Genomic DNA, 27,803 nt, shown 5'->3' on the forward strand with positions numbered 1-27,803 from the left:
CGGGCCCGGCCGCTCCCTGCGCGGCGGTGGCGGCGGCGGGCAGAGGCGATGCCGGCGGCGGGCTCGGAGGGGGACGAGGGCCCGGCGGGGGAGCAGGCCGGGCCCGGCGCCCCCAAGCTCTGCGGCTACCTGCAGAAGCTGTCGGGCAAGGGCCCTCTGCGCGGCTTCCGCAGCCGCTGGTTCGTCTTCGACCCGCGCCGCTGCTACCTCTACTACTTCAAGGGGCCGCAGGAGGCGCTGCCCCTCGGACACATCGACATCGCCTCCGCCTGCTTCAGCTACCACCAGCCCGAGGCCGCCGCCGCCGCGGGGGACGAGGCCGCCGCCTTCGAGGTGCACGGTCCCGGCGGCGCTGTGGCTGTGCTCAAGGTAGGCCCTGCCCGGCTCGGCCCTGCCCGGCTCGGCCTCGCGGCGCTCGGAGGGGCTGCGGCGGCCGGACCCGCCCCTCCCGGCCCCGGACGGGTTTCCTGCGCTGCCTTTCGGCAGCTGGTTTCCGGGAGCGGCAGCGATACTTGGCGAACGTGGAGTAGAAGCGCGGTGCCAGGCGGTCCCGAGCGTTTGTGTCAGCTTTTCCTTAACGAGAGTTTTTCTAAGAGCTGTTCTGGAGGGAAGGGCCGTGCTTCTGGTGCCGGGAGCTGGCTGGGTCGGGCGGGTTCTGCGGGAGAGCGAGCCCAAGGAGTGCAGCCGGGACGTGGGGCCGGAGCCCTGGGGCCGCCGCTCCGTGTTCAGGGCTTGTTTTGGAAAGGTGATGCGTGGCAGCGGTCATCGTCTTCGCTGCTTTGGGAGGAAGGAAGAGGAGTGAAGATCGTTTCCTGATAGCTGAGGCCGTTATCGTGCTGCCTCTGCGAGGACGCGGATCCCCGCAGGCAGCAGACTAAACACCGGGGCTGGCTGACGCCTCTCCTTGTTGGCTGGGGACACACGTGGGCACAGAAAGTAAGCAAGGAAATGGTTCCCCTGATAAGCAGAAATATTGTCTCCTGAGAATCCATTACTTTTGATTGCTCCTGGTGCGCACGCTTTGCTCAAGGAGCAGTCTCTGCACGCGCTTTCACATGAACTCTCTTTTGCAGCAAGTTCCCCAATACGTGATTATAAAGTATCTGTAATGCTATTAAAGTCCAACAGCAGAACTTCCTTCTGGGGACTGGAAGAGGTCTTTCTGATACGCTCATCTAACAGCGGAGATTTGAACAACAATAATAAATGCTGATACTGCAGAATGCGGTTACGTACGTTTCTTTTCAAAGCATTAAATGTAAGCGTTTGCCAAAATTAGGAATCATTGACATACTTTGCTAAAGAGTAAATAAGTTATCCAACTGGAAAACTGATGTGGCAATCATCTGGTTAAAGAGAAGCAGTGCAATCAGCAGTTCTGCATGTAATCACTTATAAAAATGACTTTTTTTTTCCTATAGCTGTAATCAAAGTTCTTGTTTCTTTCTGTGAACCCACCATAGTACTCTGAGCATTCGTCTTGCTGAAGTTAAAAAGGCAGACCTGGTGTAGGGGTTGGTTGGTTTGTTCTTTAGCTACTGTTGAGTGATTTATGTTATTTATTTTGCTATGGAAGTCTCCAAGAAAGCACGTAGTGCAGTGAGTAGCTTGTGTGTCAAACAGTGCTGCAGCAGCAGCTCCAGGTGCGGTGTGCAGGCAGAGGCACAGATCGGCCTCAGCTGTCGTGCACAAGTGTAAGCAACAGGAGGTTTCCTTTTTAGTGTTTCTCATGGTACCTTTTAGTCTGTGATGTTACTCTGCCCTCCCTTTCCTTAATCGTTTCTTGCTGTACTCTTCGGGAAAGAACTGATACGAGTTGGAACTCTCTTCGTGTTTCCCTTATGGGGTCTGAGAAGAGCCAAGGTCAGTTCTGTAACATGCAGAACAGAAGTAATTCTGCATCTTCTACCCTTTATATTGTTTTGATGCTTGCCTTAAAGTAGCCAAGTGATTGCCTTTAAAAATGGTATAACATCATAAGCACTTACATAATAAATAAGGAATGAGTGAAAACCTCGGGGGATATTTGGGACCAGCTGGCCTTTGGCAGCTGTGTGGTTCACCAGGGGTTAAGAATTTGGGGCTGGAATTAATTTTCTTTTGCCCAATGTGGTAGATCTTAAGGGCCTATAAAAATAAGTTGCAGCTAAATTAGGTAGAAATAGGAATGAATTCAGGATAGGAAAACCAAACCACTGTCTGATTCAGTCCCTGCTGAAAGCAAATGTGGTTTCATTTATGAAGAAAACATTACACACAGAGCACGAGGAAGCAAATCAAATCAAATGTTGCCTTCGCCCTCTAACTCACATGCCTTATTTTCCTCAATTTGCTGCCTGTTCAGAATTTCCAGATCTCATGATCTGGTCTTTCTCATTCACTCTTCTCAGCTGAGAAGAGCAGTAAGAAATAAGCAACTGGAATTCCAGATTGCAGTGATGGTGCTGTTCAGGAATGCATTATTTCTTCATAATGCCTCATTTTTTGTTAATGTAATGATTTCATCATCTGGATTGCTCAGTCTTTGTAATTTAGTGGGAACTGAGGGCAGTGTGATATACTTGTGGTTTGTTCCTCAGTTTGATGGCCCTCTGACAAAAACAACAACAAAAAAAAACAAACAAAAAAACAACTTGTACTGCAGCCTTCGCAGCGACTAAAGCAAGTTGTTGGTAACTTTATTTTTGAAGTAGAGTCTGTTGTGGCTAATGGCACTGTTCACTTGCTCCTGAAGCAATGAAATGCTGACCAGTGGTGATGCTCTGTGTCTGCTCACATGGTTAACTCCTGTGTGGGGAGGGCTGAGTTGGAGGGAATGACACAGACTTCCTAAAGAAAAAAGAACAGTGACCTTTTGGGGGCTTAGTAGCCAAGTAGTCAATATTCCAGGCACTGCAGAGTTTGGAGCCCAGGTCCTTGAAAGTACTGGCCACGAAATTCATTGAAACTAGAGCTAGTTAGGAGCTTTAATGCCAGTTTGTCAGTAATCTTTAAGGATGTGGCAGTGATTAATAATGGAGTCCTCATGCACCTTTTGTGATGTTAAGAGCTACAGTAGTGTTGGTTTAGGAGCTAACCTCATGAGGTCCTGGCTTAGAAGTTGCTCAGTCACAGAGGTGATTTGTTTCCAGAGCTGGTCAGACTCGTAACTTTGCTCATTAGTGGTTGCAGTGCTTTAGCTAAAATTGGGCTGCCTTCCAGAGAACTTATCTGGCTCAACACCTGCTGTTTGCACGCAGCAGGGTTAGCAAGTCGTAAGAAATGCTCATTTTCTGGTGGTGATCCTCCTTTCAACGTTTCTACATTCAGAAAAGGGTTGTGGCAAATGTTTTCTCAAAATGGAATGCCTGCTTGTTGGCATTTCTTCAGACTCTTCCTCAAAGTGCGTAACTGGCATGTGTAGTCCAGGTAGGGGATGGTACTGCGCAGTTGTTTCCTCCAAATAATTTTTTGTTCATGCTATATATGCATTGGAAGAAGGCAAGTCCTGCAGCATCCTTCATAGAATGTGGAGGGGAGGGTATTAAGTAAATGATAACCATTTTCCATCATTTCTGTTGAAAAACGGCCAAAACCGTGTCTCTCTTTAGTTACCTTATATTCTGCTGCTGCTTCCTGGGAGTTTGCAGTGGTAATCCCTTGTCAGGCCCCAGTTCAGACGACAGTTTTATAAATCTGTGGATTGTGCATCTCTCAGACATGAATTCTCTTTACATTGTTGCAGGATCTGCTCTGTTGTGAGAATGTCTCTCTGTCCAAATTAATGGATGTCATCTTGCAGATACAGATGTGTTCTGTTGTACAGAGGTTACATTTATTCTACCATAGAATCACTAATCGCTTAATTAATTAAACAAAAAGAAATATTGAAATGAAGAATGCAAGTAGAGCAACTGCATCCTTCCTAATATTCCATTTATGGTGGTTTTCTTTTTGCAAAAGATGCCTCCCTTAAAATGTCGTTGGCTAGCTGGGGCTCTCTCATGTTGAAGAGCCACTTGAGTACAACTGAGGGTTCCTTGCCAGAGCTGACAGGAGTGGCTCTTGGTTGCACGTTCAGTCTCTGATGGTGACAAGCAGCCAAATACTCAGAGAAGCCATGAAAACGGGGCAAGCGTGGGAGTGTTCCCTCCTCTGACAGGTGAAGTGAGTGTTTTTAAGTGCTTGGAGATTTCCCTGTAGTTTGTTTAGGAGTAGGGGAAGAGAGGAAACTTGCATTCCATGTGATGTTTAAAAAAAAAAATACAGTCAGTTTCAAACAACGCGATCTTTAAAGACAATTTTGTTGAAACAAAAGGTCATCCTAACAGAGGTTCTCATATTATTCTTTAACTTGTAAAGTAAATAATTAAGATACCTGTATAAACTCAGCCAAAAGTGCTCAAAGGGCATGGAAATCTCCGTAAAAAGAAAAGGAAGGCCGAGCGTTTGGAGGAAGGAAGGTGAAATAACAAGTGGGCTGCTGCAACAGCAGGGTAGTAAGGAATTCTAGAGAAAATGACTTAAAATAGGGAAGGAGGGACTCGGGGTGCACTGCAGTCCTGTTTTACACTGAGGGACTGTAACTGCTGACCCCTGTGTGTCAGTGCCATCACTTAAAAGCTGAGGGTATGTATTTGCTGCCTTGCAGAGAACGAGTGCAAGTGGGAGCTGAAAAACTACAGCGAGCAGCAGCTCCAATAAAATGAATTCACTGTTTACTAAACAGCATTAGCAAGAGGGTAACGGTACAGGATGTTAACGGGACTCGTTAAGTTGAACTCGTCATGGGCAGAAGTTAATTGTAGGTGTACGCTGTATTGCCTCATTAGCTGTGTTGTGGTAGCAGAGAGAACCACCTACGTATTACATCCTGTGTCAGTGGAAGCTCTTTGAAGATGCAGTGGTTTTCTTGAGCTCAAGCACAGTGAAACATAGCTTGGCAAGGCCTGTGTGCACACCTAAAGGAAGTATAGGCTCGCAAATGTCTTGGAAATGGACACTTGCTGCTGGGCAAACCTCCAGAGGAAACCCTTTGGTGCTGGAGGTGGAAGGGAAGCATGTACGCCTTGCGGAGTGCGACTGGGTCTGTAGGTCCTGCTGCTCTGGCCGTGTCGGAGGTGCCCGTGGTGGCTGTGTGGGTTGGCTTTGCAGTGTACAAATTCTCTGACACTTTCTGACACACATCATAGACACATTTAAACCAGTCTTTCCTCTCTATTTTAAGGGAAATACTTTTTCCCCTGGGTGCCTGTGAGCAGGCAAGACTAAGTAGACGAAACTTCCATTTCGGAGTAGGTGTGTGTTGCTTAAGTGTGTCATACCAGCTGAGGAAGGTGAACATGCAGTGTCCTCACATGTCACTGTTTGGTTTATTTCACCGCTTGGTTTATGTTATGTATGCTTACTTGATTAGATTCCCATAATTTGTGTTGTCTTGTGCATTTGATCTGCTGAGAGGATCTGGAGCATCAGCTCCAGGAGTTACTGTCTTGGTTTTCTGACCAGCTTGCTTGAGTGGGGCTTTGGAGCCATTTGCCGTAGGATGTGTGGACCTTAAAGCTTCTATGGGTACAGAAGGCCGAATTATAAAATAAAACCTGTCTCTGTGACTGCTAAAACCTGTTGTTGCAGATTGCTGAGCCAGAGTGCCGTGGGGAGGCATCGGTTCTTGTTTGCTGTATTGCTAATGCTCTGACTTGAAATTAGCTGCTCTGAGCTGAGATACGATGGTAAATGGATCTTCCATTTGACTAGACCAAAAGTGTTCTTACATCAGCAGTGAAGATGAATCTGTGCCATTTGTGTGCTTCATGCAGTACTTAGTGTATTTCTGTACAAAGGAAATGACGTCTTCATTCTTCTGCAGCTCTGCCCTATGTAGGCATCCTCTTCAGTTGTGATGAACAGAATAGGGAGCTTCTAGAAATTAAGTTTTGTCTGAAAAGCAAATAGAGTCGTTTGCCCAGGTGGTGGGGGTTTTTCTGTTAATAATTCCACCGGGCACTTGGGGAGCAGTTAGGAGAAAGACTAGCGGAAAGCTAAGCACTGTGTGTGCTTAGGATCATGGACTCACCAAGGCTGGAACCAGTCCAACCTCCCACCTCCCACCGGTATTTCCCCACTAAACCATGTCCCTTACAGGCCTAAGGGCCCAGGTGAGTGTCTTTTCACACTGTTAACTTTGTACTCCTCAACACGCCATGTTACCAGTATCAAGTGTTTGTTCTAGATTGGCTGTTGAGTGTATATTTTGTAATAAAAATAACCCTTGGGGGTGCACCTGCAATGCCATTTGCCATCCTTTAGTCTCTTACTGGTATCTGTAGGCCATGATTTGACATATTTTGAAATGACTCTTGCAGCTGTGATTCTGGCTGAAGCTTAAAGGTGTTTGACTTATTGAATGCTTACTGTCTGGTCTTTATAATGAATGTAGGCTTGTAGATTAAATGTTCGTTTATGTTATTAATACACCCTCCCTGTAGAAGATGGTTAACTCAGAACCATCAAGTACCACAGTATGTAGGATTAGCCATGGAAGTAGATGGCATCACAGCACGTTCTTATGTTGTTGGTTTCTGCTGGTAACAAGGAAAATGAAGTAAGGAAAACAGGAATTCTTCTGTGCATGGGGCTTTTTTTGTGATGTGGAATTGTAGTTGTGTCTGAACAGGGCTTTGTGTGTGAAATATAGGATGCTGCTGTGTTCTCTAATGCTTGAGTCTAAAACTGGAAAAAAAAAAACCAACGTGCTTGCAACCGCTTCTAAGGGAAAATGGATTTGGCATGGAAGTCAGGGTGCATGCACAATGTATGTTGAGTAAATTGGTGATTATTTCCTTTAAATCGTCCCTGATTGGGGTAATCATAATTTGCAGACCAGCAAAGAGATCTGGGTTGTTCCTTTCTTGATTGTGCTTGGAATTAGCGAATTCAGATGGCAGAGATGGACTGACCTCATTCGTGCCCTGCTTCTCTGTGCTGTAGGCTGCAACTCGTCAGGATATGACCTACTGGCTTCAGGAACTGCAGCAGAAGAGGTGGGAATATTGTAACAACCTCGATGCAGCAAAGAGGGACAGTCGGACTTCTCCTACACCCAGTGACTTTTCCAAAGGTCTTGTTGCCAAAGACAATCCTGGTAGGTGGGAAATCGGAGTGAAAATAATGTGTCTTTCTCTTCAGTCTCTGCTCATGAGCAATAAGCACAGCGTGGTGGAAAGATGAAGGGGCAGTCTCAGGAAGTTCTTTGTTACATCTTGTTATTAAGTAACTAGTTGAACTTTGCATGTGTTGGTGCTGCTGAAGTTGCTTGAGGTAAGTGTAATTTGATGTGTGATTTTTTTTTTTTCCTCTCTCCTTTGAAACCCATTGATTTCTTTAAAAACAGATTTTACAGTAGTGTCAAACACATAAAATGTAGCAATGTGCTATACAAATTGTTCTGTGTGTTGGCTTTGCTGCTGAGACACTTCTGAATTGTTTTATCCCCGGATCATTACAAAAAATGGGTTGCTTGTTTATTTCTGTTACCAATAAATAAGACTGCATTAAGAAATCCTGTTCTTTGCCAAGTTAAGCATATTAGTAAAGCTCCTTGGGGTTTAGACTCTTCATCAACAAATGTTATATTTTATAGATTTCAGTTTGCTCACATTGTTAAAAGAATGTTAAGATGCTTTTATCCCCTCCCTTCTGTGCTCTCCCATGTCCGATCCCATGCAGCAGCATTGTCCTCTAACCCAGTTTACTGCTTTCATTTGGGAGCAGTTGCTTGTGACTGCTTGCTCAAGCACAGCTGGCCTGAGGAGCTCAGCCTTTCATTCAACTGTGCTGATCTAATAGCTGCACACTGCTCCAAGGGGTGCCCAGCTCCCTCCTGTGTTCTAGCACCACTGCTCATCTCACCCTTCCTTACACCTGTGCAGAGAATGAAGCCAGCAGGGAACAGCTTTTTCTCCGGGTTGGCTTTTTGGCTAGCATAGCTTCCTGAAGTGGTTTACTGCAGGGACAGATGAGAGCTGGGATTAGCACAGGAGAGTTGGGAATGTGGAGTGGGATGGTTTGAGTTCACCTTTCTGGTGGCAGACCATTTGATTAGCAGCTTGTCAAAGCGTATGCTGCAAAAATATACATATGCTGTCAGGAATGGCCACAGGGTTTTGTTCTTTTGAGCCTTTCACATCGTACCAAAAGCCTCTCACTCTGCCAGGCAGTTAGTCAGGCTTTCTTGCCTTGTTTGTGGTGTTTGTCTGACACTGTGCTGAGTTGATTCAAGACAAAGCTTAGCCAGGAGGGAGGGCTGGATTTTGTTCTGTTCTGTTTCCAGCTGGATTGCTGAATGGAATATGTTTACTATACAGTCAGGTGACTTGCAGAGCTGGTGGGAGGGGAGGGAGCAAGGTTTAGCAGCTGAGGTTGGAAGTCAGAGTAGCAGAGACAGGAGTGCCCTCTTCTGGGAGCAGACTGTTGGATCAGATGCATTTGACACCAAATCTGTTCCTTCTGCTACTTTCCTCAACATTCCTGCTTTGCTTCAGGTCCAGCAAAAGCAAGTGAAAAAGGCCCATCGCTTTGGGTCACTGAGCTAATGTCTTTCTTTCCTCCAAGTTGCTGGTTGGGCTTTTCTGAATCAGCAAGCTAAACAATTTGTTATAGGACTGTGGTGTGTGTTTGTTGTTTGTTGGGTGGTTGTTGTTTTCCAATTTATTAAATCCGTGGGAGGGAATGTCTGGGAATGCATGGGCTGAGAGGACGCATCCCTATTAAGGACAGCCAGCAGTTAAGCTGCATTATGTGTGGTTTCTGACTGCATCTGTAGCATCTCATTTTTGAGGACAGATCACAATAATGACTTTATCATCAACTGAGCTCTTGAAGCGTCGGGATTCCTTTGGGGAGAGTGGGAAAACCCCGAATGATTCTTTTTTCTTTCTAAGCTGGTACTGCAAAGGTGTCCTGTAGAGTCTGGGAACTCTTTAAGGGCCTGATTTCAAGTTGATGAATGTGTGACTTGTTTTTTTTTGTTTGTTTGTTTGTTTCTTAAATAAAACAACAAACCTTGCTGTGCATTCAGTGACTTCAGTCATTGAATCCAGTACCTTATACTGGAGCATGGAAGTTGGTGTCTTCTACTTGTGCTTCAGTACAGATGTTATCTCTAACATTTTAAATGGGAAGAAGTCTGTCTTCAGTCCAAAAATACAATTGCTTACTATAGTTTTGTCTATTTTTTGTTATCTATTACTGGATTCATTATGTAGTCTGTAGTCTTTCTTAGCAGAAGAGCCTGCAGCAATGTTAGTAGTTTGTCCTTTTATACCTTAAGTAAACTTTCAAAGCACAGGTATCAAAGTATTAAGATTAGCTGTGACTTGAATTTTCATCTTTCAACTGTTGTTATTCTTAAAATATGAACTTTGTCCAGATTTCTTACCCATTTAAGCTGTTGAACTTCATCCTAAAATCCTGGGCCACCTTTACTGACATATTCCTTCAGGGTCACTTTTCTCTACTCCTATTTCTACGGACTTTCTATGCTATAGTTGGTGAACTTAGTTGATATTTTTCAAATGTACTTTTGTTTTTCACCAGCTCAGACTGTGGAGCAGAACCTGCTGCTTATGTTAAACTAGTTGTACGTGTCTGACTGCTTAAATTTTTTTTTGAAGACAACTGAAGACTAGTTCCTTCAGTTAACTGTGTTACATGGCTTTTAAGAAAAGGAACTAGACTTATAGAATGACTTGGGTTGGAAGTCACTTTGAAGATCATCCAGTTTGAATCCTATGCTGTGGGCTGGTTTGCACCCACTAGGTCAGGCACTAGACCAGGCTGCCCAGGACCTCATCTAACCTGGCCCTGAATGCCTCCAGCAAATGAGATAGCAAATAAGTTAGTTGCCTGTCCGAGTTAGGTTGTATTCATTTCGTCTTAACAGTTTTATTATGCTAGTGATAGATTACATTCATTTTGACTGTTTCAGCAAAGAAATATTATAGACATGTGATGTGGTTTTGGATTTCTTCTCCCCCACCCCAGTGATAGTATGCTCATATTATATGATCATTATTGTTCTTTCTTAAAATATAAATAAACAGAACAAGTTCTCAAATGAGAGTTTTTAAGAGAAAACCCGACTACGTTACTAGCAGATTCAGTAGTGTATTACTTTTGCTGTTCTTCTACTTAATGAAAGTCTTCTTTTTTTTTTCTTTTTTTTTCTTTCTCTTTTTTTAATAGATACAAGTATCCTAAGCCAAAATGCTTCAGCAGAGAGAGCTAGAAATATTCTAGCTGTGGAGACTTCCCCTACAGACCTAGTTGGGGAGCAAGCAGCTTCCCAGCCTGCACCAGTCCAACCAAGTGCCATCAATTTCTCACTTAAACAATGGAGCACCGAACTCAAGTAAGTTGGTGACGTGGTAGAATGATAGTTGCTGGCAGAGAAAGTTTCCTTCTGAAATCCTATCAATTTTAAATGAATGTAGTTTGAATTCCTGAGAGTAAATGTGGTAGGTTCCTTCTGAACAACAGCAAAGCCACATTTTGCCTTCTCACTCTTTAAGAGTTCACTCTTTAGTATTAATTATTTTAAGGAATGCAGTCCTGGTGATTTTCTGCTCTCCTGCCGTGGCTTCCTTGGTTGTTTTTACACTTTGCTTTGCAAACATAGGTGAGACTTCAGCTTCTGCTCCAAGGACATTATGGTAGTATTACAGAGCAATTCATAAAGCAGAGCTGTGGCTTTGGTAACTAGACCTTGTTCCTCTGAAGCTGCCATTAACGTTGTTTGCTTTCATTAGTGTTGTGAAGTTAAGCCCTTTTAAAGCTTTCCTGTTGAGCATGGAGGTCTAAAAGATCATAAAGTGGTGTTTTTTGTTTTTTTTTTTTTTAAATTTTAAATGACTGTGTAGACCACCATTTAAGTTCTACTGAAGATGACCTGTTACTATCTGACCTGCTTCAGTGTTTCAGTTCATAGGCCTCTGTGGCTGCTTGGGTTTGCATAGATGCTTTGCCATGGTAGAACTTCAAATTGGTCGTAATACAAGGAAAATTCCATGAAACCATTTCTGCTAGATAGGATAATTTTAAGAGTATGTCTGGTATTTTGAAACTTTCTTCTTGATTTTGTTTTTTCTGAATTGCAGATATTCTTTGAGGAAGTCTAGCTAGAAGGGCAGTGTCAGGGTAAGCTTTTCAGTGTTGCCTGGTTGGTGTGTTGTGCTGTTTCTCTTTAACACAGCAGAAAAGCTGTCAGTGGATGTGGGGTTGGGAAGCCCTTTTGTTTGGAGGGAGTTGCTCATCATGGCAGTGGCCCAGCAGATGTTGTAGCACAGCATCAAAGGGTTGGCCTTTTTCTGTACGGCTGCGATCGTAACAGTTTGGAGTCCATGCAGATCTGTGGGAATAAGTCTGTAAGAAAATGTCCCACGCTGCAGCTTTTTCACACTGTGTGGTTTTGGGGATTTTTTTTTTGTCCAGTCCCCTTCAGAAGATGTGTGTATGCTATTGATTGTTATTAGTTTTAACCCCAATCTAAGAGAATGAATTGAGGCATCTCTGATACTTGAGTGAGTTTTCTGCATTGCTAGGAGGCATGTAGGGACTTGTCTTACTGACAGACTTACCTTTGCTCCTGAACGCATTTATGATGTGTTTGCTTGAGAAGCTATTGCTATAGCATTTACATCCTAAGTAGCAGCAATAAACTAATAACTGGAAGAAGGTGAAGAATGTGTCTTTGAGTTAAGCTATATGTATACTTAGAGTACCTAAAGCTGAAATGTTATTTTCTTCTTCTTAAAAATCTTTTTTCAAGTACTAATTGGCATACACAAACATTCAGCACTGCATTTTTTCATCATAAAACTATCACTTTCTTGCATCTCTTGTTGGTGTGGAATACAGAATTGAAAGGGTACTAAACTATAATAACCTCGAGTTTTATAATCATAAAATACAACTTACAACCAAACATTAGGAAATACAGAATCAGTAGATTGTATGTTCAAGTTTTGAATAGTTAGATTATACTTGTCATACTGTGCACAGGAACATAAATGCATTTTGTTTCGTGTTGTTTTTTTATTATTTTAAATTCAATTAACTTCAATCTAATAGAAAGCAATGAAGCTGTGCCAGTTTGGTGCAATAATGATTCTATGCCAGAGCTTTACTAAATTCAACTTCAGCTGTGATTATTCCTGGGTGTTACAGCAGTTTTTGAAGGTTTTCCAGGAGTCATATGACTTATTTCTTGTGAATCTTCAAGCTTCTAAAGAAGGGTGGTGTTTGGAAAAGTTTTACATACAGAAGCTGACTAAGAGCAGAACAGACAGCGGGGAACTTGCACTATAGGAAAACAACCACTCTTCAGAGAATAGCTGTGGAGATACCAGCTGATTATAATTGATGGTGCTCTGGGTGATACGTTGATCATCACCTAACTTGATCTATTGACTATAAACAATAAAATGGGGCTCCTTGCCCCTAACAGAAACTGTGGTCTGTTTTGCTAAGAAGGCTGAAAGAAACTCCATCTGCAGTACTGCGTCCAGGCCTGGGGCCTCCAGTACAAGGAAGACACAGAGCTCTTGGAACGAGTTCAGAGGAGGCCACCAAGATGATCAGAGGGCTGGAGCACCTCTCCTGTGAAGAAAGCTTGAGGGAACTGGGCTTGTTTAGCTTAGAGAAGAGAAGGCTCCGGGGAGACCTCATTGTGGCCTTCCAATACTTGAAGGGGGCGCATAAATGGGGGGGGGGGGGGTACGACTGTTTACAAGGGTGGATAGTGATAGGACAAGGGGGAATGTTTTTAAGCTGAGACAGGGGAGATGTAGGTTAGATATTAGGAGGAAGTTTTTCACACAGAGGGTGGTGAGGCACTGGAACAGGTTGCCCAAGGAGGCTGTGGATGCCCCGTCCCTGGAGGCATTCAAGGCCAGGCTGGATGTGGCTCTGGGCAGCCTGGTCTAGTGGTTGGCGACCCTGCACTTGGCAGGGGGGTTGAAACTCGATGATCTTTGAGGTCCTTTTCAACCCAAGCCATTCTATGATTCTATGAAAGTTAAAGGTGTTGTGTGACTTAATCTCTGTCACTTTGTCAAATTTGTTGTTAAAATAGTTTTAATAATAACATTTAGAATTATTTTTTGACTTGTACTTGGTAGTTAATCAGTTAAGCAGACTGTAGGAATTGGGCAGTACATAATGATTAGCCTAGAGTTCATTTTCAGCCTGGCAAGATATTTGTCATCTTGATCACAGATGGGACTGGTTCACAAACTGATCACGGAGGTGTAGTACAGCTTACTTTCTGCCTACTGCTTGCAGAATAAGAGAGAATGGGGCTGGCAAAGTGAAAGCATCTTTGTGGGCTTCTGTCTCTAAGGTTTGCTATTTCTATATTTGATACACAGTCATTTCTTTCTGGCTTTTTTTCTGTAAAACACGAGGCTGGTTCATGTGGATTGATGTGGAATCGTCTTAATTGACGTAAGACTTGACGATACTGTGCTGTGCTAGTACTGTGGGTCATACGTAATTGTGGACTTAAACATTTCTGACAGTGTGATGGTTGCAAAGAAATTGTTCTTTTTATAGAATTACTTGTTTGGAATTTAGAGGTTGAGTCTGAAATGTTCTTGCAGATGAATTGGCTGTGTTCTACCTCAGGAAGGAAAGACTGCTAAGGAGTCTGTCATCAGCAGCTGCAGCAAGTCCCTTGGATGATCCTGAGTTTGGTGTTAATACAGAATGTGATACAATAACATACATGCGTTTTAATGGCATGCTGTTCTGTTTAATGCTTGGCCATTATCCTAAAGTTTTGAGCTGAAATAACCCATCAGTGAAAGAGATGCTGCTTCTAAGTCTTTAATTTATCTTTTTTTCTCCCTGCCATAACGAGGGTAGAACAGAGGATGATTCAAAAGACCTTTCCAAAATGCTAACTTGCAGTCAAAAAATTCTTCTGTTGTTTAACAGGATATGCTTTATTTTCTTCGAGCCTTTATTTGGTTTTGGTTATGTCTGTGGGCTTATTTATCGTTTGCATTATTTCAACAGCAGTGATTGTCTTGAAAAACCACTTTACGAAATGAATGCAGAGTGGAGAAATCTTTGCCACTTTTTCTGCTGTGTTTTTCACAGAAATTCCATGTCCTCTTTAAGAAAAGGAAATAACGAAAACCGCAAGAGCGTATTTTATACAAGTGAAGAGTGGGAGCTGCTGGATCCAACCCCAAAAGACTTGGAGGACTCAATGGCCCTGGAAGAAAAGAGGAAGCACCTGGCAGAAGGAAATAGAGGTAGACGTGGGAGAAAGGAAGAGGAGCTCATGCCTTTCCTTCTTTTCATGTAGTGCATCGTGATATCTGTATCTCCAGAAAATAAGTGAAAACTTGTCATTTCTTCACAAACCATATCCAGGGCTTTGTGAAGTATTTTAAAAATAACTTTCATATGACATATTTGGGAGTCTCCAGCCATTCAGGTAGAACAGAACATGCAAGAACTCTTGTTTCCTGTTGTTTCAGGTTCCTTGAACGTGTTAGCTTTTCTACTTCTGTCACTTGGGGTGCAGAATTGGAGGATGGAAGGAAAAGTTGGGGCTTTTGGTTACTCATTTCTGTCTCCCATTGAAGTAGAATGGCTTTCAGACTCTAACACATGTGTTTATGATATCGACCTGCTGATGAAGTGGGGAGAAGAGGCATGGATGCACTGGTAGCTTATGTATATTGCAGCTAGTTCTTACGTGTCACCAGTGTTTGGAATAATGTTGTGAGGGTGTACTTACAGCTCCTTAGGAGCACTTCAGCTCTTAAGGCAGTCCAGCTGATTTCAGCTGTTAGAAAACATATTTCTCTCTAAGAATTCTTGTGTGGCTCTTTAAATGGAGGTGAAACTACATTGAATGAATCTTAAAGAACAGTGTGCTGTGATTACTTCTAAGCAGATAATTATTTAAATTTACTTTGGTACAGTTGGGAGTGCCTTTTACTGGGAGAGTTTGAGCTATATATCCTTCCTACTGAAGGAAGCAACTCAGAAAACAGTTGAACACTGTCGTGTTGAGCTGCTTAAATGTTGAAGAGTCTAATTTCGATGAACATATTTGTAAAGGAAATTTGAATGCTCAGGAATGCCTTTTAATGAAGTGAACTGAACTAGAAGGAATTCTTTTGTGCAGGACTGACTAGTTCAGCTTTCCCATTTGATTTTGGCCGCATTCCACAAAAAACGAGACGCCCGTTAAAAGACATGATTGGATCAAGCAGAAACCGGAACAGCAGCGACTCTTCTCCAACGGAGTGGTATTCTGGTAACGGCAATAAACTAGTCTCTGAGCTACAATTGAAGTATCAGAGCCAGCAAGAAGAGCTGGAAAAGCTGAAGAAAGATCTTCTGAGCCAAAAGGTAATTAAGCTTTCAGTCAAAGTGCTCAGATGCAAATGAATCTGGCTGGTAATTGTTAGTTTACCCTTTATGGCTGTCTAAATACATGAGGAGCTAGCTGGTTGTTAGAAAATAATGATGCTAAATGAGCCTTTGTTTACAGAAAGCCCTAAACAGGGACCAGGTTTTACATCCTGAATTTTACATTGAAGATTAGATCTCTGGCCAAATCTTTCATTTGTACCCTGTTGGTTAACTTGTTTTATTTATGTCTCTTACTCTCTGAAGCGAGTTTTCCCTGTGTCTGTGAAGATCCTGGCAGATAGTCAGATCTTGTGCACAGAAAACTCTTAGTTTTTTGGAAGTCTTAACAGGATTTCATGCCAGCAAGGATGCAAACAGGGTTATCAGCATAACTGCCTTAAAAATCATCTGCTTTTATGTGTGTATACCTGTGGATTAACAAGTGTCGTTCATGGAAGCAAATAAATGTTGTAATGATTCAGGACCTGAGTCTTCCCGTGGACAATGATACTTGTACTTCTTACTTTAATGAAGAAATGGAAGACAGAAATAGTGGAAATACTGGATACATTAAAAAAATAAAACAAAAAAACTGAAAGCAACAAAACATTAAAAAGTTGCAAGATGTCAGTGCTGTCTTTTGCAAAGACCACAGAGGCTCCTTTTTCTCCCTTGTGGCAAACCAGTTAATTACTTGGTTTTGTAGCAAGATTTTTCTAAAACCTGCAAAGACTGTCTATTTCGCCAAGTAGCATGTGGTTTTTTTCCTCCTTCGTATCTTCTTCCTTCTATCTTCTCTGCATCTGTGGTGAAGAGAACATTTAGTTATGTTTCCCATATCTGTACTATAGTTAAAAACAAAAACACCAAGAACCTAAACATTCCAAAAATTTCTTTTGCTTGGTATTAAATTTCTGAGTTACGAATTCTGCAGCTTTCTGTTCTTTTTTTCAATTCATTTTTTTGTTGTTTTTTTTTTTCTCAGGAACTTGTGCGCCTTCTGCAGCAAACAGTCCGATCTTCCCAGTATGATAAATACTTTGCAAGCCGTCTTTGTGAAGGGGTTCCCAAAGACAAATTAGAGCTGTTGCACCAAAAAGATGACCAGATTTTGGGTCTCAACAACCAGCTTGAAAAGTTAAATTTGGAAAAGGATAGTCTTCAGCAGGAAGTAAAGAATCTGAAATGCAAAGTTGGAGAACTCAATGAGCAGCTGGGTATGTTGATGGAAACTATTCAAGCTAAAGATGAAGTGATCATGAAACTGTCTCGCCAACTCAGCGAATGTGAGGACAATTCATCCTCCCCAAGTGGATCAGTAAATCCTCCTGTGGCCACTTGTATTAATAAGGAACTACAGGAACTGGACAGACTAAAAGTAAGAGCAATGTCTCTGTCTTGATGGATAGGGAAATCTCTGCTGCCTGTAAAAACTACTTGCTAGTCTGCTGTATGTTTGGGGAGTTCACTTCAGCATTTCTCCAAGATGCTCATCACCTGAGGCTTTCTCTGCTTGGAATCTACGCTTTGAACTGTTGTCTGGCAACTTCTATGCTTTGAGCTGGTCTGTACAGCTGTAGTGCAATGTCTCATACTTTGATAATTAATCATTGGTGTGGAGGAGGAGTGATGTGAGAATCAAAGGAGCAGGAAAAGAAGTAAGGGTAAGAGGAAAATACTAGCATGGAGGAAAACTATCAGAAAGGATCAAAAGTGAGGAAACAAAGAGCATGTGGTATAGCAAAGGACAAAAGAGAAGAGCATAAGAACCCATACTGCTGATGATGTTACCCATGCACTTTATTCCTCCAGCTGACCTCAGTGAATGTATCAGAGGTTCTTAATGGAGTTACTCAAGTTACTCATTTTGCTTTAATATGCTTACTTGTCTTTCGGTAAATGTTCTATTCCAGATAGATTAAAGTTCCAAGTCATTTGGAAGATGAGGCATTTGAATTACATAAAAAGACTTACTTCCTGCATGTGAGCCTGGGAAATTTTCAAAAACAAAATGGGAACTGTAGAAATCAGTGGTATTAGTAGGCAGCAGAGCTCGCAGATGCTGCACGGTGTTGAGATGGTCCCTTATCCCATAGCCACAAGTTCCATAGGTAATATTTGTAGCCGGGAGCCACGTGGATTAGCTGGGGAATTCTTACTGCTCACATTTTACATTTCTGTGTGAAGGCAGACATCAGACTTGTTCTTTTACTGAGGACTGGTGAGGGAAACCAAAACCCAACGGATGTTTTCCCCTATTTCTGGTACTGCATGTGCTTCTGGCTGGCGTGCAGCCCCAGGACCCCTCTGGCATGTTGAGCTTGCATGTTGCTGTTTCCCTGCCCGGTTGGGCAGCGTGGCAGGGCTGCTCCTGCTGCCTGACTGCAAGCAGTCACCAGCTGCCTTCTGCTGGGGGCACGTCACTGTGCAAGGCACTGGCCTGTACACCTCTATGCTCGTATCTAGCTTGTGTGTTTGACTTGTGTGGAAACTAAAAGTAGTACTTGATTTGAACCTAATAATTTTAGTAGCTATTAGTATACCTATTAGGAGCTGCTTGGTCTTTGTTTTGAGGTCTACTTTCTCTGGCAGGCATTTGCTACCCGTAAGATACCTTTATTAAAAATCCAGTTTGCTTTCTTTTATCAACAGGACAGTCTTCAGGGTTATAAGACCCAGAATAAATTTTTAAATAAGGAGATTTTGGAACTTTCAGCTCTACGAAGAAGTGCAGAAGCAAGAGAGAGAGAATGGCAGGCAAAGGTCAGACTCACAAAGCATGTTCTCATTTTGGCGATGTCTTAAGGAGTTTTCTAAAATTCAGTTGTGAATCTACGCAAAGAACGTAACCTTGTAACAGAAGTGAAACAGTTCAAATGTGTTAAAGTGACAGTCACAGTTTTACAGACCCATCTTTCCGAATGGATTCGTGAAAAATGCGGTGGACTTGAAAATAACGTTAAGAAGTGCATCATTTTAATAATTTGTGCATACAAGCACATGCATTTCTAAAAACAGTAGCAGTAACTTCAAATGTGGCAGAACCAGGATATGTATGAAAGAACGTGATCGTGTTTGACGTGTTTCGTTTTGGTGATACGTCACCAGGTAGAGCTTTCTCCTTCCGCGCATGAAGGATCAATACGTTACGGTGAATGCAACTTTGGAAGTCTGTTTCGGTAAAGTGGAATTTGAGTGTAGAGAAGCTGCATGTAAATGATAAAGTTTTCCACTGCTTAGGGCTAAGAAAGCATGCACGCATCCATAGCTAAGGCAAGATACCTGTAGCTAAGGTTTGGTAGGATGTGCTTCTGTTTCTTGGGAAGTGATGACTGTTCTTGACTTAGAAGTTTCTAAGCAATATAAACAAACAGAAGAACCTGATTTTAAAAGATATGTAGTACAAATTAAATTCCTAAGACATGCCTTAAATACTACATGTTGTTCCCTGCAGTATACTAGCTTGGAAGCCAAACTCTGTCAGATAGAAAGTAAATACTTGATCTTGCTTCAAGAAGTGAAAACTCCTGTTTGCTCTGAGGAGCAGAGCCCCGCTCGTGAAGTTATCACACAGTTACTAGAAGATGCCTTGAAAGCAGAAACCAGTGAACAGCCAGAACAAGCGTTTTTCAAACCACACCTGGTCAGGTAATTTTACTAAAAGAAATGTGTATGAACAGGAGTGAAAATTACTTTGTGACCATGTCATTATCATTTGTAGTAACAAAGGAAGCACTGTTGTTGGCAGCTAGATCATCTTGCACTTGTATGGATCGCGTATTGTACATCAGAAAATGGTTGTAGGTATCTTGACCAGTGGGCCTGGTTCTAACACTAGGGAACAGACAAGTGGGGGTGTATTTGCAGGATTTGGGATTTTTACCATATTTTCAATCACAAGTAACAGCTTAATCATTAAATCCTTTTGGACACGTAAATAAATTCTGTTCTTAATTTGAGATAAGGTATGAAGTTTAGACTTGGCTGTTGTATAGCTGCTGAAGGGATGAGCTCTCTTGGGCTTGACCCTGTTCTTAAATCACTTAATCTATGTAGTGCTATATATTGCAATATGGGAACACAATTTTTTTAGGTTTGGATTTTAAAATATTAAATAAAAGATATACCTTAGAAAAATATTCAAATAATAGCCATTCATTAAAACTTTTTTAAAACTTAGGGGAGTGGTGTGCGAGGTATTAGAGGAAACTCTGGGGCAGGAATTTGGGAGTTCTGGGACTGCTGAACACATCTTTAGGAGCCATTTTGTGTGTGTGTTTGTTTTCTTTCCCTCCCTTTCAGTGAATATGATATATATGGTTTCCAGACGGTCCCAGAGGATGATGAGGAAGAGAAACTAGTAGCAAAATCTCGAGCTTTGGACCTGAGATCTCTTTCTCTCAGTGAAAATCGAGAGATCTCCACGGGGGTAAAATGGGAAAACTATCTTGCAAGTACAATGAATAGAGAGATGATGCGCTGTGCAGAACTGAAGAATCTTATTCGATCTGGAATTCCACATGAACATCGTTCCAAGGTGTGGAAATGGTGCGTCAATCTTCACGTTAAAAAATTCAAGGACAGCGCTGCTCCCGAGTACTTCCAAACCTTGCTTCAAAGTGCCCTAGAAAAACAAAATCCCGCATCTAAACAGATTGAGCTGGATCTCTTGAGAACTTTGCCAAACAACAAACATTATTCTTCTCCAACATCCGAAGGGATCCAGAAGCTGCGGAATGTGCTGCTGGCATTTTCATGGAGAAATCCTGATATAGGATATTGCCAAGGACTCAACAGGTAAGTTTGTGAGTCTGAAGTTACAAGTGTGTGATGAAAGTACTGCTTACCGTGCATTTCAAATCTCATGCATAGCAAGAGGCTTTGGGACAGCAGTTTTCTTTGTGGATTGTATGCTCTTGATTTACAGTATTTTAGTAAGTAATTGCCACAATTTTTTAAACAATGAAAAGAAGACTTAAATCACAACATTTGTAAACTCAGCTTGGCAAAAGAATTGGAACTGGTATTAACGGATAGAAAATGTGCTACTTAAATCTAGGGTGTCTTCAACTGAAGTTGCAGTAATCATTTTATGGATGATTCTGGTATTACAAGGCTAAGAAATATGTCAAGCATAATGCCATTGCAGTTGGTGTTTGCTGAAATAGTTTCAGTACTTGAAAATCTGCAATGAGGGTGTTATTTGAAACAGGCATGTTAGACTAACATGCTGTTGTTGTCCCCATGGTACAACTCCGTAGATGTTAGCTTGTGCACTGATTTGTTCCAGAATAGGGTAAGAGGCTTTTTATCTAGGGCAGTGTTTGAAATTTGCACTGAAGAAGGGTTCAGACACACTACAGACCCAATGAAAAGTATTTAAAAAGCTGCTCTCCCTAAGACTTCGTCGTTTTTATTTATTTACTTAATTTTTAAGAAACTATTTTCAAATTACATCATGGTGCTTTGAAGTCATTTCTGTGTTTGTCTGCTTTGTTATTTTTTGTATAATATTGCCCAAAAGTACTCATGCACACTGTGAAACAACGGATGCGCTTTCCCTCTGCTTATTTAATTCATGGATGTTTCACAAAAGAGAAATTAAGAAAAATAACTAAGCACTTGGGCATACTTAAAGAAGTTGAGGAGTAAATATTTAATTTGCTTTTACTTCATTCTCTGAAGACTTGGAAGTGTGTGATGATCTTGGTAAGCAGTGTTGCATCAGGAGCAGTACGTATTGCAGTTCCTCTCGCGTGCAGCAATAACACAAACTGACTTGGTAAAATACATCTGAGGTAATGTTTCATATTCAAACAACTATCAATAACACAAAGCCCTTCCCATAGAATTTTTCTTCTCTTTCATAGTTCTCACTGGAAACAGGAAACCAAGGATGCTGCTTTTCTTCAATCCTTCTGTTCTCCTACTTTAGGAAATTATTAGAAAAGTTTAGTCTTGGAAAATTAAGTCTTAAAGATGAAAATATTATTTAAATTTAGCATAGTGAATGTAAAGTAAACTTATTACAAATTATTGTTCTAAATTTTAAATCAATTTTGTGTGTGAAATGCAGGAACTATCTGTGTTCTCTTCTTCAGTAAGGAAATAAAGCCTGGGGATCTGAGCAGTAGGTTTAGGACTTGCAGACTTCTAATTGCTTTGCCTTAGTTCCTGGAAAAAAGTATTCAGTTTTGTTACAGAACTGAATAAAAATACTTGGCTTGGCTGAGAAGACATCTCCTTGCTCCATCTCACACTTTATTAAATCCAGTTAATTCATTTATGTCTGCTGAACTGAAAGGCTGCATTGTAATTGTTCTTAATGCATTTTCTGTTGTTCATTATGATTTTCTCCAAATAAACTTTATTTTCAGATTGGTAGCAATTGCCCTTCTGTACTTGGAACAGGAGGATGCTTTTTGGTGTCTGGTAACAATAGTGGAAGTCTTTATGCCTCGTGATTATTATACTAAGACACTGCTGGGATCTCAGGTATGTGCTCTGCCAAAATAAAGGCTGACTCTGAACTGCTGCCAGTCAGGAACTGTTCTAGAACTGTTTGGTGTGCCTTCTAGGGGAGATGCCATGAGTGGACAAGAGAGTTCTAGGCACCAAGGGCAAGAGCTGCAAGTATAGAAGTGAAGGGACTGAATGGTAGCTTGTTTGGAGCTCCTGTTTGTAGCCCATCTTCTAATTGTTAGTTTCACACCACTGACTAAACTGATTGTTTCCTTCCTGAGAACCAGGGGGGAGTTGTGGGCTCTCTTGGAGATTTGGGGCTGAGAATTCATTCTGCAGTACTGGGAGCAGCATATGCTGTAGTGCTGCTTCCAGTTGGCACTCTGAAGTGTTGCTTCCTCCTTCCTCCATCTCTCCCTGGCTTGTTCTCTGCTCTTGTGCCTGTGCGCCAATGCAGCACTGGTGCCCTATGGTAGGAACACAACGTACGTGTGTGAGGAATCCTCTGAGATGGGGGGTGGATGAAGAAGCAATAAGTTGCATCAGCAAGGGAATTGTACATTGTGGCAGCAGTGTATGGGTTGGGTGGAAATAGCTTAGAAGTGTTAACTTCACGGTCCTGCGGCTCCTGGTGAGCTCCTGAATAACTGGCCCTGTGTTGAATCACATGTTACATTGACCAATGTACGTCAATCACGTCATATTTGTCTACTCTTTTAGGTTGATCAGCGAGTGTTCAAGGATTTAATGAGCGAGAAACTTCCACGTCTGCATGCTCATTTTGAACAGTACAAAGTTGACTATACTCTTATAACTTTCAACTGGTTTCTCGTGGTATTTGTGGACAGTGTGGTTAGCGACATCCTTTTCAAAATATGGGACTCATTCCTATATGAGGGACCAAAGGTGAGCTGAGCCAGCTGGGTTTTTCAGTTGCTATCAAGTAACAAGATACTGTCCTGCTACTGAGAGCAGGGGGTGGAGGATGATGGTTTCATGGGAATCCTGTCGGTTACAATCACTGGTAGGAAGAAGGGAGGAAATGTGCATAAATAGTCAAAACGCTTCTTTTTTTTCCTAAGTTTTTCAAGTTCAACTTGAGATACACAGAGGGATTCTAAATGCGAAGTTTTCCTTTGCCTACCTACCATTTTTTACCATTGAAGAGCAAAACTATAGACAGTAGTGTTAATTGCTTTATGGGGTCAGTTCAAATGGGTTTGAAGCACTGTGGCATTTTGTGAAGGCAGCCAGGCACAGACTGATGAAGTCCCAAACTTATGAAGTCTTTCTAGAATGAAGTAATGCTTTTTCACCTTACTCCTAATTTGGTTGACAAACTGGTGTCAAATTCTTCCAGCATCAGTCCCCCAACATGCTGGGAAAATGGCAAATGTTAGATAATAGACAAGACTTAATTTTAGCTCTGAGGTAACTTTGTTGGTGTATTCAGCAGTCTTTGGTCTACAAGTGAATTAGGAAATCAAAACTTAGAAGAGTTTGCATACTGTCAACCCAAAATACAATATTGGGTTTAAGTCCAGAACAGCTTGTATTGGTTACAGCCTACCACCAGAAGTTTTTTGGCAGCTTTTGGAAATGAGGGATGGAGTGGCAGGGAAGAGAGACAGGCAAGTATGAATAGTTAGTTCAAATGCAGGCTGTAGGAGAAGTAACACTTTCCTTTTGAGTTTATAATAACAGTGAGAATGGGTTGTTTCAAATAATAGAATGCACTCAATGTTCTCTTTGTTTTTATCAGGTAATATTCAGATTTGCCCTGGCATTTTTTAAGTGTAAAGAAGAAGAAATCTTAAAATTGCAAGACTCGATGTCCATTTTCAAGTACCTTCGATATTTCACACGTACCGTAGTCGATGCTAGGTGGGTAACACACCTGTGTCACCATTAGGCTTGTGCTGGGGCATGGAACTGGTTTGCTGTGTAATTTCTTTAATCTAAGTCTTAATTTTGATACAGAGAACTGAAGAGAAAGCTAATGACTAAGATTTCTAATGAGTAGTTGATCTAGCATCTTATTAAAACAATGTGTGAATTGCTGTTTCATGCTGCAAAAATGAGAGAAGGCAAAATTAGAAGTGATGAATGGGTAATAGTTTTTGGGGGGATGGTTGCTTACTTTGCCAGGTTAGTACTGTTTAGCAGTTGTATCATGGTAGAAAAATTAAAGAAGTTCGTCTATAGGCAAAAAGTCTCACCTTGCACTATGGACACAACTCAAGTTAGAAAATGTTTTACAGCAAGTGAAAACCTGTCCTTTGTACAAGTATTTAAAAACATGAGAATTAAATCAATTAAGCAGCGCTAATGTGTAGGCTAATGCCGTGTAACTTCAGCTAATTTTAAGCACGTACTTTGAAGCAGAGATGAAGTACAAATTAAATTCTCTGCTATGTCTCAGTCCTTGCATACCATCTAAGGTGCATGTAAGTTAGGGTCAAACATTTTCAGTTCCTGGTTTCAAGACTGCAGAGCAGCAGATTAAGATTGAAAAGTTATACACTGATTTAATGTCTGAAAATCTATTTGGCATAGATACTGGGACAGACTGATTCTGAATACTGTACAAAATAATATATTGGAGTCTGAGCTGTTTGTTTTTGCAGTAATAAATTCCATACACATACATAATTAGACTTATGCTTGAGCTCCTATTCGAAGAGTTATTTACTGTTTGCTGGGGCTATTTGCTGGAGGCAAATTGAAAATGAGTAATTGTGTTCTATCCTTAAAACCAGTTGCAAGGAGCATGTTCTCCACCTGGTTTAGATGGTGAAAGTCTGGATTAAGAACAGCTGCTTCCTCTGCCGAAACACCTGCAAGAAGTAGCATGGTGCTTTGTATTTTGGCATTCACCGTTCGGTGTGAAAAATGCTGAGCAGTCCTTGTCCTCAGCCATTTGTGACTAGCAAAATGTTGGCCGTGATTCCAAATCGGGAAATGACAGAGAAGTATGTGCTTGGTTTTGCGAGGAGGGAGCACATACTCTTTAAAAAAAAAAGAAGAAAGCAATAAGTAAAACTTTTTTTAACCTCTAATATTTTAAGAATGTAACCTATAATGTGTACTACAGCAGCACTGAGAGAAACTTAAGTTGGAAAAGGTGGGAGAAGGAGGAAGCCAGGTTTATATGGTTAATCAGAGCTTCAGCTTTGGCTTCCTTTCCTCTTACAATTGTGTAAAGCACTTAATGATTTCTCTCTCCTGTGTAAAGTATGTGGTGCTAAAATATCTTATTTAAAGTATTTTTAACGTTGCTCTGAGAGATCTCATTTTGGTACTACCAAGTTTAAGTTCTCCTTCCCTGTTCTGACCTCTGGCAGATGGTGGCAGTTCAGGTAAGGACAGAATTCAGTGCATCAGAAGTGTTTACAGTAGAAATACACTAGCTGGTCTGCAAATGCATAAATTCTGTAAGATGATGGCGTGGTGCTGTGGTGCCACCTAGGGGATGTCAAGTTGCCTGCCAGAACTGATTGGTATGATCTTACTGTAAAATAAGGCATGACTCAAACCACCTGGTTTCTTATTCTACCACTTCTTGTACAAGTTTTACAACATTGGAGTTCAAACAGTATGGAAGCATCTGGACTTGTCTGATACCAAGATGGACAAAAAATTGCACGGTAGAACTAAAATTCAGAAAGACTTCTACATGTAAAATTAATGAATGTTCTCAATGAGTTAGAAACTCCATGCAAAATAATTTTCTAAGTTTAAGCTCTGAAATGGAGAAGAGTATGCACAAAAATGTGCGTGATGATACTGACGGTGATAGGACATCACAGGCTGTGCATCTGCCTAGGTTTTTTACAGCTGCAGGTTGTTCCTTAGCATGTTGCTGAGAAGGCAGACAAGCTGTTGAGTACATTCTGTTCGTAAATAGTGAGGAATGGTTCTTGCCTACTGAGAAATACAAACCTAGGGAGAGCTTACTCTTAAACTCTCCAGATTTTCTTAGTTTATCCAACAGCAGAACTAATACTAGAGTAAGTGAAATTCCAGCTCCCCCTTTTCCCCTCAGTTAAGTATTGAGAACTTGTTTATTTGCAGATCAACAGTAATTACCAGGTTAACTCTGTCTGGACTGGTTAGGCAGATCAGTCAGTAGTTTTGCTGTGACTGAATGGTGGGATGAGGTGGCGTGACGTGCACAGAGGTGTGCATTTTCATGTGAGGCATCACTGACAGTAACTCAGAGATCTCTGCTGCAGCAAGAGAAATTCCTGAGATGTATCACAGTTTGGCTTAGGCATGCTTTGTGCTATCCTTGTTTTTATCTGTACTGTCCAGGGCTTTATTATGTCTCCTTCACTGTTTCATTACCCTGAATAACTTGAGAGCTGACTGTCCTGGGATTGAATGAGCTTTGCAGTGTATAACTGAGTGAGAGGATGTACTATGTATTCAGCCTAGACAATGAAGTTCCGATCAGCCAAGCTTACACCTTTTGTGCAGTATTGTGAAGAACTATAATTGCTATAGCACTACATAGAATTTGCAGGTGGCTCTGAGAACTGGTGAGCGTTTGAGAACACTTTACCACCTGAAGTAACTTTAAAGCTGAGTGCTTTACAGAACTTTCTTTCAATACTGGTAACATCTGAGATCTGTGTGTGAAGGAAACCAGAGGTGGCAGTTATATGCTCAGTACTGATACAAATGAAGTACAAAGTTGATTTTAAAAGATTCTAAATGTGATGGTTATCTTCTTATGTTGCATAATCTTACAGGAAACTGACTGGTATCGCTTTTGGAGACCTGAATCCTTTTCCATTACGTCAGATCAGGAACCGGAGGACCTATCACCTGGAGAAAGTGCGTCTTGAACTAAATGAACTTGAAGCCATTCGTGAGGATTTCCTGCGTGAACGAGAGACCTGCGTAGAAAAGAGAGACCTTATTAGTGATGATGAGGAGGATAGTTGAAACCACTCACCATAGACTTTTCTTTGGGATCGCGACCCAAGTGAGTTAACATCCAGAACTCTTTGTTAATCCCATCAACCAGAATGTAAACTAGTTGCTTTCGGAAATATGCAGGACAGATTTCCAAGCCCCGGCACTTTCAGAAACGTGTTGTTTTATGGAGGCCAAACACTTTTGTTTACGTTTATGTTCGTGGAATTGTATGTAGGGCACTTAATGTCTTTCTTCATGTAGTCAAATAGCTGAGTTGCTGAAGCTGTTGACTATTGTTTTCCTGCAGCACACTCTTAGTTGTTTGTATGTGAAACAATACTAAGAAAAGTCTGCACAGTGTTTACTACGTTCATGGCCGAGCTTCTGCATTTGTTTGATTGTAATCCTGGTTTTTTTTATAGCGCGAGTTCAGTGTGAGAAGACATTTTTCAGTTTCAGGTTGGTTGAATAAATGACTTTCAATGTTTTGTCCTTGGGCGGAAAAAAAAGCCCATTTTTGGTCACAGCTAGAAAAGTATGGCTTGAAGCACCAGAAGGACTTCTACATTCCTTTATCTTTTCCTGAAGTGATGTGAAATGGATCATCCAGCAGAAGACTTCAAGTACTTAAGTGTAAGATAGGTCCCTATTTGTCACTGAATGTTCAATGTATACTGCAACAGTGATATCAAATATCATTTATGCTATTCTGAGCAGGTGTGTTGCTGGAGATTGATGTTATTACAAAAGGTTTAACAGAGCAAATCCTGTTCAGTCAATTTGATTTCTACTCGCTTTTTTTTCTGGTTGTTATCCCTCAAAAAAACAAGGCCACAACCAAAACCCAGCTATTAGGGAAGAAGAACTGAGCTTGCTGCAGGAGTACTATCTTTTAGTACTTTATCAGTATTTTGGTTCATTGTTTTGAATTTAAATCATTCTTTCAGTTTAGGTCTTAAAGCAGGACAGAGTCATTCTTTCTGCATGAATATGTAACTAATCTGTAA

The 27,803-nt window shown here is 41.5% G+C and overlaps 1 protein-coding gene across 2 annotated transcripts; it reads left to right on the forward strand.

Moving 5' to 3' along the window:
* On the forward strand, window positions 1–27,776 carry TBC1D2B (TBC1 domain family member 2B). Of its 2 annotated transcripts, none has more exons than XM_021407808.1 (13): window positions 1–369; window positions 6,970–7,123; window positions 10,225–10,390; window positions 14,140–14,297; window positions 15,182–15,408; window positions 16,397–16,789; window positions 18,064–18,174; window positions 18,866–19,059; window positions 19,714–20,208; window positions 21,789–21,906; window positions 22,594–22,779; window positions 23,636–23,757; window positions 26,628–27,776. In XM_021407808.1, the coding sequence occupies exons 1-13, from the start codon at window positions 49–51 to the stop codon at window positions 26,821–26,823; spliced, it is 2,841 nt and encodes a 946-aa protein (XP_021263483.1). In that variant the 5' UTR covers window positions 1–48; the 3' UTR covers window positions 26,824–27,776. The 2 variants fall into 2 exon arrangements, with proteins under 2 accessions (XP_021263483.1, XP_021263484.1); XM_021407809.1 differs by lacking the exon at window positions 1–369 and adding an exon at window positions 469–936.

Source organism: Numida meleagris, chromosome 9, assembly GCF_002078875.1.
Source record: "Numida meleagris isolate 19003 breed g44 Domestic line chromosome 9, NumMel1.0, whole genome shotgun sequence".
Lineage (NCBI taxonomy): Eukaryota > Metazoa > Chordata > Aves > Galliformes > Numididae > Numida > Numida meleagris.